At 34.1% G+C, this 13,219-nt stretch overlaps 1 protein-coding gene across 2 annotated transcripts in view; it reads left to right on the forward strand.

Moving 5' to 3' along the window:
- Positions 1-13,219, forward strand: part of PREX2 (phosphatidylinositol-3,4,5-trisphosphate-dependent Rac exchange factor 2) — a 93,760-nt gene that overhangs the window by 49,495 nt on the left and 31,046 nt on the right. For both annotated transcript variants that reach the window (XM_011976493.1, XM_011976494.1), the window contains 4 exons: positions 2,378-2,481; positions 3,178-3,227; positions 5,872-5,947; positions 10,375-10,447. In XM_011976493.1, the coding sequence (XP_011831883.1) occupies positions 2,378-2,481; positions 3,178-3,227; positions 5,872-5,947; positions 10,375-10,447 (303 nt within the window). The remainder of the gene's footprint in view (positions 1-2,377; positions 2,482-3,177; positions 3,228-5,871; positions 5,948-10,374; positions 10,448-13,219) is intronic.

The following is a 13,219-nucleotide window of genomic DNA, read 5'->3' on the forward strand; positions in this document are numbered from 1 at the left end:
CCAGCTGATGTGGGGGAGTGAGGACACAGGATTAGAGGGGAGTGGATACTGTGAATTGCACCTAGAAACAACAGCACTAGGGCAGGCTCCTTCCCCTTGAACTATGCTTCCATTAGTGGAAGAGTGCATAAAATGAGTAAAATAAAAGCTGCAAACCAGGCATGGTGGCTCACGCCTGTAATCCCAGCACTTTGGGAGGCCAAAGTGTGAGGATCTCTTGAGCCCAGGAGTTCAAGACCAGCCCTGGCAACGTAGCAAGATCCTGTGTCTACAAATAATAATTTATTTATTTTGCATGTAGATATCTAGTTTTCCCAACATCATTTATCGAAGGGATTGTCTTCCTCCGTTGTGTATTCTTGGCACCTTTGTGGAAGATCAATTGACCATAAAGCTGGAATTATTTCTGGGATCTGATCTCTATTCTGTTCCATTGGTTTACATGTCTGCTTTTATCCAGTACCATGCTGTTTTTATCACTATGGCTTTGTAGCAGAGTCTGAAGTCAGTAATGTCATGCCTTTAGCTTTGTTGCTTTTATTCAAAGTTGCTTTGGCTATTGTGAGTCTTTTGTGCTTCCACACAGATTTTAGGATTGTTTTTTCTATTTCTGTGAAAAATGCCTTTGGAATCTTGATAGAAATCACATTGAATCTGTAGATGGCTTTGAGTAGCAGGGACATTTTAACAAAATTAATTCTTCACTTCCATGAACGTGGGATTTCTTACCATTTATTTGTGTTTTCTTTAATTTCTTTCATCAGTGGTTTATAGTTTTCAGTGTACAGATCTTTCACCTTCTTGTGTTATTCCTAAGTGTTATATCTTATTTTTTGATTCTATTTTAAATGAGATCATTTTTAAAATTTCTTTTCTCCATAGTGCATTGTTAGTATATGGAGACACTACTGATTTTTTAAATGTTGACTTTGTATCCTGCAAGTTTACCGAATTAGTTTTTGGTGGAATTTATATGATTTTCTATATATAAGATCATGCCACCTACAAATAGAGACAATTTTGCTTCTTTCCAATTGAATGTCTTTTATTTCTTTTTCTCCCCTAATTGCTCTGGCTAGGACTTCTAGTACCATGTTGAACAGAAGTAGAGAAAGTAGGTATCTTTGTCTTATTCTAGAGAAAAAGCTTTCAGCTTTTGACCATTGAGTATTATGTTAGCTGTGGGCTTGTCATATATGATCTCTGTTATGTTGAAGTGCATTTCGTCTATGCCAAATTTGTTGAGACCTTTCATTATGAAAGGATGTTGAATTTTGACTAATGCTTTTTCTGCTTCTATTGAGATCATCATATAATTTTTATCTTTTATTCTGTTAATGTGATGCATCATAATTATTCATTTGCATATGTTGAACCACGCTTAGTTCTCAGGGAAAATCCCACTTGATCATGGTATATGATCATTTTATTGTGCTATTGAACTTGATTGGATAGTATTTTGTTTAGGATTTTGGCATCCATGTTCATCAGTGATATTGGTCTATAATTTTCTTTTCTTGTAGTATTCATATCTGGCCTTGTAATATAAGTTTTGGAAGTGTTCCTTTATCTTTTATTTTTGGAAGAGTCTGAGAAGGATTGGAATTAATTGTTCTTTAAATATTTGGTAGAATTCATCAGTGAAAGCGTCAGGTCCTGGGAACAGGAGTCTTTATGAATACAAATGTCTTATCTTGAGGATGGTAATGAAGAATGAACACTCTCGTTTTCCAATAAGAAAAAACATTGACATTTTAAAGCAATTCTTAATGTAAGAACAGTTACAATTTTGGCGTCGGTTAGATACTAAATTGATTTAAGCTACTCTGGAGGTCCAAACACAGGATAAATGGTCAAGATTGGTGTATGTGTGGTCTTGGCCTGATCACAGTGTGATAAAACAGATACATGGTAAAATTCATTTGTAGGACTGAGAATCAAATCACAATGCACTAGTTTGAGTATCTGCTCTTTGAAGAGCACTTTTTGCTCAACTTTGTAGCATTGTGAAGTAACAGAAAACACAAAATCATATCTTTATATAAATGTACACACTGTGTATACCTTTATACATACTATATACTCATGTACATATATAAATACATCTATTTGAATATGTATTTAGTTGTAATATAGTTGAATGTGGCAAACGTCAATTTATTTCTCAAATCATTGTATGGAAATTGTAATATTTTAAACAAAATATTGTTATGAATCTTGCTGTTAAAATACTGGATTGGCATTGCTGTGTTAGAAAAGCTTTTTGTAAAACTAGAAGTTTTAGTATTTGGGAATATGTATTCAATAAATTTATTTGCTGTTTATCTGCCCCCTTTTAGAGTATCGTTATTTTAATATAGTGTTTCTATATTCTTAGTTACCGATAAACATCAGTTCAAACCAGAACAGATGTTATATAGATTTCGCTATGATGATGGAACATTTTATCCAAGAAATGAGATGCAGGATGTGATTTCAAAGGTAACGACCTCTCCCTCAACCTCTCCAATATTAGAATGCATGTTGCCATTCTTCACAAAGATAAAAGGTAGTTGAGAAACATACAAAATTTTTCTAGTTTAGAAAATTTGACTATATTACAGGCAAGTCTCTTTATTTATTTTTGATATTTCAAGAATTCTAATGTTCAATTGTTTTTTCATTCTCTTACCTAATTCTAAATGATAGTAGTACTGCTGCATCACTCACAAGGTTATATCCATTGAACATTCTTTCACATGTAGCAGCATGTTGTCAAACTACTCGAATTAAAAAAAAAATACAAATGTGTAAAATAAATGTAATGCCAGTTTTTTGTACAGTTGACAATACTTTATTGATATATGATGAACAAGTATTATAGATGTATTACTGTATTGGTATATTTTGTTTATGTTAGAAATTTTATATTTTATGAAAAATAATTTAGAAAAACCTTTGTATATGTGTATGTCATATATGAGGAATTTATAGCACAATTTTAATCCTATTTTTAATGATTTAAACAATATTATTTTATGATGTATCATGACATTGGAATAATTTTTAAATTGGTTTAGATTTTGTGATGATTCTCAAATATTGACAGTGAATTAATTTGTTACTTCAAAATTTCATTGATGTGTGTGTCCCTGGGGGTGATATCACTTGTTATTGATATATCTTTATTTTACGTAGGGTGTAAGATTATATTGTCGTCTTCACAGCCTTTTTACTCCAGTGATAAGGTGAGTCTGGTTTTTAAGTTCTGGGAAACTTAAATGGAAATATTTGTACTGCGTTTTAGGTAAATATTACTCAGCTAGAACTTGTTGCCTTGTTTTTTTTTTTTTTTCCCAAAAGTGAAAATTTTACTTTAAAATATTATTTTAAGGAATAATTTATTGTAAAATATACCTACATTTTCTTGAGATTCTAATTATACAGTGTTTTCCACTCTTTATTATGATTTCTAAAATTATTTTGCCATTAGTTCATAGTAAATTATACACTTGAAATAATCCACTTTCAGTTAATAGTTAATAAATAAAAGTTGATTGGTTGGGAGAGGATTTGGAAATACTGTTTACATATTTGTCATTATTATTACTTGTATATTAACTTTTTAAATTAAATTGTATAATCAAATATTGAATATGTATTTTATTTTATAATATTTCCTCCTCATAATCTTTTTTTCCCCCAAGAAAAGATCTTGTACTTGGAAATTAAGAATTATTTTGAAGTTAATAAGTGTAATTTTATAGTTTTATTCTTTATCATGTTTTTCCTTCTGAAGAGACACACTTGTTTTAAAAGAAGAATCAGGATTAAGTTTTAGTTTATCTCTTTAGAAAGACAATAGAAAACGTTGAGGTTTGTATTATGATGACTAACAGAGGAGATCTTCAGGAAATTGTACTTTTGTAATGTACACTGATATACCTTAACTGATAGAATGTTAAACTAATTTGAAATGGTCAAATATTATTTGGAATTTACTGACTAAATCATAGTCCACAACAAAATATGCGTGTACCATTTTCAGAATAGATAAAAATGCTTTTCAATCTTGGCTATAAAATCCAAATGTTTAGTGTTCCTATTTTTCACTTTGGTTTGTAATTCCAAGAAAAAGCAGAGTTTAAAAAAATAAAGATTCCAGATGTTGCTAAGTGTATTGGAATGCCCACTTATACTGCATAGAGAACACACTGGTTGCAGGTCCTGGAGGAGAAAACAGGATCTTACCCACAAGTCCTGAAAGTGTCCTATCTACTTTCACAACTAGGCTTCACAAACTGGAAAAAAGGTGAAAAAGAGTAAATATTTATCGACTCTGCCATAATTTTGTCATAGATACCCATAAATATTTTGGATAACTTAATATTAAATACTTAACTCAATAGCATTTGGGTGCTTAAAAATTCTTTTCTGCTAACCTAAGAGAAAACAAGAATGTTTAATGCACCATGTAACCTGTGTATATGTAGGTTTTACATGGGCAAAAATGTGTTCTGAAAATATGTTTTAGCCATATGAGATTTCTTATCAAGAAAGCTGCATCTGTAAGAGCTGATAAGGAATTTTTCTTTGGCTAAAAATGACAATTGTTTTTGAGTTGCCAAGAGAAAATTTATGGGAAAAACCCATAAAACAGAAGGAATGTATGATAGTCATGCTTTTAATATGCATGAATTCAGCTTGTAAAAAGAAAAGTTACTTAGCATGAAGAGCTGCAGACTCGCATGTGGTCTGTAATAGACTACACTTTTTCTTCTTACGATACAGAAACCGCGATGAAATGGGTGATGAGGTGTGAGAAACATGGAGACAGATTTAAAGAACAATGAATATAACTAGTGATTATTAGTCACTTCAAGTCTTTCGCAGTTTGGAATTTTTAACATTTTATAAAGACTGTCACTTTTTCATTCTTGTATGATCCAGGTCTGGAAAATAAATGAATTATAAATTTTTGCCCTTGGGCATTCAGTTCTGATCATGAAATTTGGTTGGTATCTGATGGAACTTTGAATGGTTTCTCAGTTCTGGGAAATCTACTGAACGGAGAGTCTGAGGTGGAGAGCCAGTGATCCTCTTGGTTCTCTGGGAATGTGGTATCACTATGTCCGTGAACTGATCAGGCAAAAAGAATAACAAGTTCTCAGTGTGTCTACTTCAGGACAGAACTGCTTGTTTTCCACTACAGCAGAGCTGTGTGAATAATACTGTAGTGCAAATCCAGCCTTCCTGGAGCTTTCAGGAGCAGGAATAAAAGGCATTTCTTTACAGATTTTGAGATTTTTAGTATAATCTACTGTGATTTAAGGAGAAGAAATTCTGTGTTATTATTACTTTATTAATACGATTTTGTAGAGTAAGTTCTCACTTAATGTCATCAATAGGTTCCTGGAACCTGCAACTTTAAGTGAAATGATGTATAATGAAACCAGTTTTGCCACAGGCTAATTGATGTAAATAAGAGTTAGGTTTCTGCAGCATCCAGTATTTCATTTCACTTAAAGGCGCAGTTTCCAAGAACCTATCCACAGTGTTAAGTGTGGACTTACTATATTTCCAACTCAATTATTTCCAGCTAATATAGCAGTAATAATCTATTTGGATATAAGAAAATGTGAAAGAAGAGATGTCCTGTTTTGGTAACATTGTGGGTATCTTTTCTTAGTATAAGCTGGTGGAGGATTTTTCAGGTGTTCTACATGCATAATAAACTTCTCTTATTCGCATGTAATTTGGGCAATTAACTCAGGTTACAATGGTAAACTTTTCTGTTGCATACTGATACTAAATGAAAATATTTTCTTCTGCTCACGTATTCCCCTTGCTTAATTTTTGTTTTTTTGTTTGTTTTTATTTTTTCCTTTGTAGAGATAAAGATTACCATTTAAGGACCTACAAATCTGTGGTCATGGCCAACAAACTGATAGACTGGTTAATTGCACAGGTAAATAGACAAATAGAAGTTGCTGAGTTTCACTTGTTGCTGCTTTAAACTTTGAGTATGGGAATTAGTACTTTTACTCTTTTTCATCTGTAGCAGGTATTAAAAAAATAAGTACATACAGCTAATAGTAAGCAGAATTAGGATTTGAACCTAGATAATCTGATTTTAGAGTCCTCAAACTTCACTTTTATGTTATCCTGTTTCTCAAAAGGAAGATGTTCCTATTTTTAAAATATCAGATGAGATCCATCAAAAAACACTAATTTGAGAATCTGAAGAATAGCTATGCTCATTTACTACAATTTTTTTATGTTTTTACACTTTGTTTTAAAGTATCTGTTTATTAATGCTAGCAAGTTATTCTAATCTCCCTGTGCCTTTTTCCCTTTTAGAAAATAATTGTGTTTTGATAATGAGCTTTTAATATCTGCCTGTGTCCATTTTAAAAAAGAAAGGAATTTATTGTTGTTATTGTTGGCCTGCATCTCAGGATTTAGATGCTGACTGCTATAATTGAGAAAATGTCATTTGCTTTTAAGTAAAACAAATTAGGGCATCCAGTCCATCATAGCAGACATTCAACTATAAATTATTCAAATATTCAAAAGTTTAAATATTGGCAATTACCTTTAGATAAAACATCAATTTATATTTTCAGTGGCTTTTCTAGCATCAGAGCCTTTCATAACGCTGTGGTCAACGTGTGTCATTCGAATTGGTTTCTATATTCATTATTGGAGTTGGACTTTCACATAGAAATTATACAGTTCTAGAATTCATGTGAACTTGTATGATGTGTTGATTATGTGAGAAACTTAAAGAAAATGTATTTGAAGCAAAAACTGATGCTGAGTAAACCTGTAAAGTTCTAACTCAGGAAATCAGGTATCAACTTTTTTTTGTCACTTTTTCTTTCCAAGGGTTAACATTAGAAGAATATACTAATTTTTCTAATTAATATAAATATCGCACCCAACCTTTTTTTTTTTTTTCCCAGATGAGTCTCACTTTGTTGCCTGGGCTGGAGTGCAGTGGCGCAATCTCAGCTCACTGCAACTTTTGCCTCTGGGGTTCAAGCAATTCTCCTACCACAGCTTCTCGAGTAGCTGGGATTACAGGTGCGCACCCCTACACCTGGCTAATTTTTGTATTTTCAGTAGAGACAGGGTTTCACTGTGTTGGCCAGGCGGCTAGAACTCCTGACCTCAAGTGATCCACCTGCCTCAGCCTCCCAGAGGGCTCGGATTACAGGTGTGAGCTACCACGTCCAGCCACAATTTTTTTTTCATCAGTTTTTCTTCGTGGTTTATTATGGTAATGTCTGCAGAAATTGTACATAATAGAAATTGCATTGGTTGGGACTCACATAACCTAGTGTCTGATGCCAGCTCTGCTAGTAACTAGTTATAAAAACTTAGACAAGTCACTCAATCTCTATGGATTTTAGTTTTTACAACTGTTTACTGCTTACTGCAATAGCAGTACATGCCATCTCTTTTCTATCACTGAAACTTTATGATTCTGACATTGTAAAACATCCTAATGTAAGTATCAACATAATCAACTCTGATTGCTTAACTTCAGACTAGGACCACATAGGTTGCCTTGGAAAAGGCAGAAATAGTAATGGAAGGATAAGAGAACAACAAGTTAAAGTTCCTAATCTAACACGAAGAAGAGGGATTTTTTTGTTTGTTTTTTACTTTTTTGTTTTCAAAGTAAGGGTCTCTTTCTACCAAGACTCTGAAATGATAATACTGAATTTCCAGTATGGACCAAGACACTGAATTGATTTGGATGGTTTTAGAACACAGAGTGAAAAAACTGGCTCTACTGTAATTGGAGTATATTCTAGATCCTATAGTTTTTCTCTTATTCTGCAATATATTGTGCGATGTCATTTTGGAAAACAAAATGAGTGTTGTATTCTTCTGAATACATTTTTTCATTCACTGTTGCACTGCTTTTATTATAGTATAATGGTTTATAATAAAATACCCTATTTCACAAAGTTAAATTCTTACTTGGCATGTACAGTAATGTACCTTTAAAGCATCATTCAATTCCTGAACATTGTGATTTGGGTTTGGGTCACTCATAGTTCATAATTAAATAATGCCTTGCTTCTTCACATCCATGCCGTCTTACTGTGCTTTTTCTAAACGCTCACCAGGTCCATATGGTATGGCACAAGTAGGATTTTTAAAAAGCATAGGAAATCCAGAACATGTTAGGTTATGTTTTTTACACCATTATGTTGAATAATATTAGTCTGGTCAGTGTTTCATTTGAATAATTAATCAAATAAAGCAATCAAATGTCAGTGATTATTAAACAAGCTTTTCTTGTAAGTTTAATGTTCAAGCAACTGCTTTGATGATGGAATACACAAACAAAGCAGGAAGCAGTCATGATTTCTGCCTTCAAGTGATGTTGGTCAGTTGGGCTAAATTTCATGTACCCTCTAAGGCTCTGCTGCAGCGTCATCTCCCCCAAGAAGCTTTGCCAGATCCTCTATCTAGCCTAGGCTCAGGGTCACCTTCTGTGGTCCCAGATCCCCAGGTATATCAGCCTCATTGGGAATATGGATTAAATTGGTTATTAGTAAGTTACTTACCTTTTAATGACCAAATCCTACCCTAGATTTGAATTACTTCAGAGCAGGGAATTATTTTGTGCTTGAGTGGTTTAATATTTTTTTTCTATCACTTGGCACAATATGTAGAAAAAATAAGTGTCTTTCGAACGAATGCATAAAAATTACAAAACAGCTCGATTTTTGAAGAAGGCCAGATGCAGAGTCTGAAGTTACAGATTATAAGTGTTTTGGTAGTTCTTAGGAGGATTAGTGAGGGTTGGATTTGTCACAACATGAGGTAGGACCCTTATTTTGCTCCTTGATAGACAGGTAGAATGTGAGTGAGTGAAGGGTAAAGAGAAGGGCATCGCAGCTATGAACAATTACATGAGTGAAAGCAGGAGAAGAATGAGCACAGACTTCAGGCAACAGCAGGGAGGCCAAGTTGCCTACAGCATGAGGTATGGAATTGAGCTTTGGAGAGTGAAGCTGGAGAATAAGCATAAAACCAAGATATGGAAAGTTTTAAAAGCCCAACAGAGAATTTTTGTACATTATTATTCCAAAAGAACAGTCTGTTTGAAGTTTTGGAACCGAGTTTTCTGTGCAAGAAAGTTTAATTCTGGCCAGGTGCAGTGGCTCACGCCTGTAATCCCAGCACTTTGGGAGGCTGAGGCGGTTGGATCACCTGAGGTTAGGAGTTTGAGACCAGCCTGGCCAACATGATGAAAGCCCATCTCTACTAAAAATACAAAACTTAGCTGGGTGTGGTGGCGTGCACCTGTAATCTCAGCTACTCAGGAGGCTGAGGTGGGAGAATCGCTTGAACCAGGGAGGTGGAGGTTGCAGTGAGCCAAAATCAAGCCACTGCATTCCAGCCTGAGCGACAAAGTGAGACTCCGTCTTTTAAAAAAAAAAAAAAAGTTTAATTGTTTAACAGTATATGTTAGAAAGAGTCCAGAAAAAATTATGGTAATTTTGAAGAGAGAGGAAGAAACACCATATGAGGGTATTGACAGTAGAAATGGAATAGAAGGCAGAGAGGAGAGAATAGATATGGTAATATACCTAAGTGCTAAAAGATAGGACTGGGGAGAAATGAGATAATATGTGAGAAAAAAGCTTCTTAAACTGTGACAATACAACTCTAAGGTCACACACACACACACACACACACGCATGTTCATATACACGGATCCTACTTAAAGAAATAAAATAGATGTTTTCTAAATAAAAACCATAAGAAAAAGATTGCTTTGAGCTATTATGTTGGATTCAGTTAAATGATCTGATTTTTTTTTTGGCAAAATAATGAAAGAGAAGCTTGTATTTGCTAGCTCAGCCAAATGATTTACTTGTGAGGTCTTACAGGTCATCGTATTAATATAGGTTTCTTCAGGGGTCCTCAGAGGGCAAGGCCATTTGGTGGAAGGGAATAGTTAGTGACTGAGATCATACATAATGATTGTTTAATTAGTGTGTCATCAATTTACAGGATATTTCCCTGTTGCATAATTGGAATACAAAATCTAAGAAATCGAATCTAAGAAATAACAGCCATCATTTATAGTAGCAGTAAATTTTTGTTACTTATGTAGTTTTGTGTATAATAAAGTATATTTGTTTCTCAAGAAATATTAAATCTTTGTTTTACTTAATGCCAAAAGAAAATGTTTTCATAATCAATCGGATGTTCTGTAACAATTAGATGCATTTGGTCTTATAAAGCAATGCATGCTTTATAAGCGAAGCTTTGTCTGAATTTGGTGCTGGGAATGTTAAATGGAGCAAAGCGGCCACAAAGCCTTTAGTTGCCTATTAATTCCCACAGTGCTTTTTCGGTTAACAGGGAGATTGCCGCACCAGAGAAGAGGCAATGATATTTGGCGTTGGACTCTGTGACAATGGATTTATGCACCATGGTAGGGATTTTTTACCCTGGGAGCTTACAGATGTATTTCATCACTTTGGTTCTTAGGATACTGGAACACCCAGTGCTGCAGTTAGGTCATTTGGAGATGAGCCAGCAAGACTATCTGGGTCTTGCTATGGGTTCAGGTTGGGTCATCACAACTGCATTCGGTTTCACTGCTGGTGCCATTCCTATGTCTAATTGCTGTTATCTACCCATTGCCATGACTTCTACCCTATTTTTCTAGCCTATGCTGATTCTAGAAGAGCAATGACTTGAGTTAGAAGTTTTTCTGTTTTGTTTTGTTTTTAAGCTCGCAAACCTCTTTGAGACTATTTCAGATTAGACTTGTGGTTTTATTTTGAATGCCAGTATATATTAGAATGACTAAATGACAGCATATGTGGTTGACTACTTACTGTTATTTTTAAGAAAAGTATTTTTAAAATTACTTCAGAGAACAAAATTATAGATCTCTAGGAAAAAATTATTTTTGATAATTAAATGTTAATTTTCTTTCTTGTTTGATGATTTCAAGTAAGTCATCACAAAACCTCTTTCTATTGTGCCCTGGGGTGACTTCAAGTAAGTCATCAAACAAGAATTTTAAAATAAAGTTCTTAGATTTATCAGGGTAATGAGAGTAAGCTTTTCCTATTTGTAACATCGTATAGGATCCATAAACCCAACCCAAGCAGTCATCTCTTTTCTTTTCTTTTCTTTTCTTTTTTTTTTTTTTTTTTTGAGACAGGGTCTCACTCTGTCACCCAGGCTAGAGTGCAGTGATGTGATCTCAGCTCACTACAACCTCTGCCTCGTGGGTTGAAGTGATTCTCCCACCTCAGCCTCTGGAGTAGCTGGGACTACAGGTGCATGCCACCACATCTAACTAATTTTTGTATTTTTTGGTAGAGACAGTTTCACCAAGCCAGGCTGGTCTTGATCTCCTGACCTCAAGTGATCTGCCTGCCTCAGCCTCCCAAAGTGCTAGGATTATAAGTGTGAGCCACTATGCCTGGCCTCTTTTAAATTATTAATATAATATGCTTATAAACATATATTTGATAGCACTTACACCTATTTGTCAGTTACTTTCAGATTATCTTTACATTTTTATGAATACAGAAGTACAGCAAAGGTTACAGTGATTTTGAGAAGATCCATGGTTATCGTTTTTTTGGGGGAAATTCCATCCTGTTTCCCTATCTCCAGATCACTCTGTGAGTTGTCCTGGAGAAATACTGATCCTTGAAGAACAAACTATGGATGGAAGAAATTACATCATGTTAGGGGATTAAACCTATAATATCAAGCTGAAAACCTGCAAAAGTTTCAATTTTTTTTTTCTTTAAAGTAAAGCACCAACACACAGTAATTTTATCTGAGAGTTTATTACAAAATGTTGAGTTACATCAAAAGTTTTTCATACAAAAGTCTGTGGGTAAAGCATGAACAGTGTGGCTCGTGCCTGGCTTTGTTGATGCCCTATCATGCTCCTTTTAAAAGACAGTTTGGTGGAGGGAAACAACTGTAGCAGAAACGTTGAGTGAGCTTTGGGAAAATGCTTAGATCATTAAGTCAATCTAAAATAGGTTGAGCTAGGCGCAGTGGCTCATGCCTGTAATCCCAGCACTTTGGGAGGCCAAGGTGGGAGGATTGCTTGAGCCCAGGAGTTCAAGACCAGCCTGGACAACATAGCAAGATCCCATCTCTACAAAAACATGAAATAATAATAGATTCTCATTTCTATTGCTAGTTATGGCTTCTGTTGTTTTTTAAATTTGTGGTTGATAATTTTATTTGTTAACTCATGTTGCCATCCAGTCTTTCAATCAAAGATCAATAAAGCCATTCATCCAGTCAACAATTATTTGTTGGAACTCTGTAAAAATAATGAAACCAAATAGCTGTCCCTTTTGACTGCTTACTATATGCCAAGTTATTTATATTTATTACCTCATTTTGGTTTTATGCAACAATATGTAGAAGATTTTATTGCTCCCACTTTACAGATGAGGAAACTGAAACTCAGAGGGATTAAGTAACTTTCTTATCTCACTTCCAGACCTGGAATTTAAACTCAGGCCTGTCTGATCACAAAACCTAACTTTTGCTACTGTGCCCTGGGATCACTTTCTTTTAGTCTCTGGCTCAATGAATCAACCTTCAAGGTATTAAGGACAGATAAATAAGAAATAGAGAACTTTTTTTGGTAAAGTATTTTGACAGCTGTCAGGATCTCACTGAATACAAATTCTTCGTATCAGTATTTAGCCTTATTTTTAAAAATACTAACAAAACATAAACTTTATTTCATCAGTGCATTCCAAGAATCTTAGGGGATTTTGGGGAAAATACTAATGTTCAGATAAGGGGGAAAAACCAGACCTTTTAGAAATAATGTTATTTGAGAATATTGCTTTTAAACAGAAAAGAAACATGAATTCGTGGAAACTAAAATCACATTTCACCCAGAAGACATATTTCTGGTTTGAAGTGTTGGAACAAAAGTGAACACAATGGGAGTTGTTCAAACACAGAAGGCAACACTTAACCCACTTGAATTTTCCCATAATTGTGTGGGATATTAAAAACATGCTTAAAATGTTTACTACAAATTGAAAACACCATAAATTTCTATGTTTTGGATGCATGCATTTTTTGATTCATTATAGTCTTTTATTTAAATTTGGATTTTAATCTGGAAAGCGAAGGACTTGGTTAAATTTTAAAAAGTCAGCCTTAGAAGAAATACTATTTGTTTTAAAAAATTCAAAATCCT

Source organism: Mandrillus leucophaeus, unplaced genomic scaffold, assembly GCF_000951045.1.
Source record: "Mandrillus leucophaeus isolate KB7577 unplaced genomic scaffold, Mleu.le_1.0 Scaffold167, whole genome shotgun sequence".
Lineage (NCBI taxonomy): Eukaryota > Metazoa > Chordata > Mammalia > Primates > Cercopithecidae > Mandrillus > Mandrillus leucophaeus.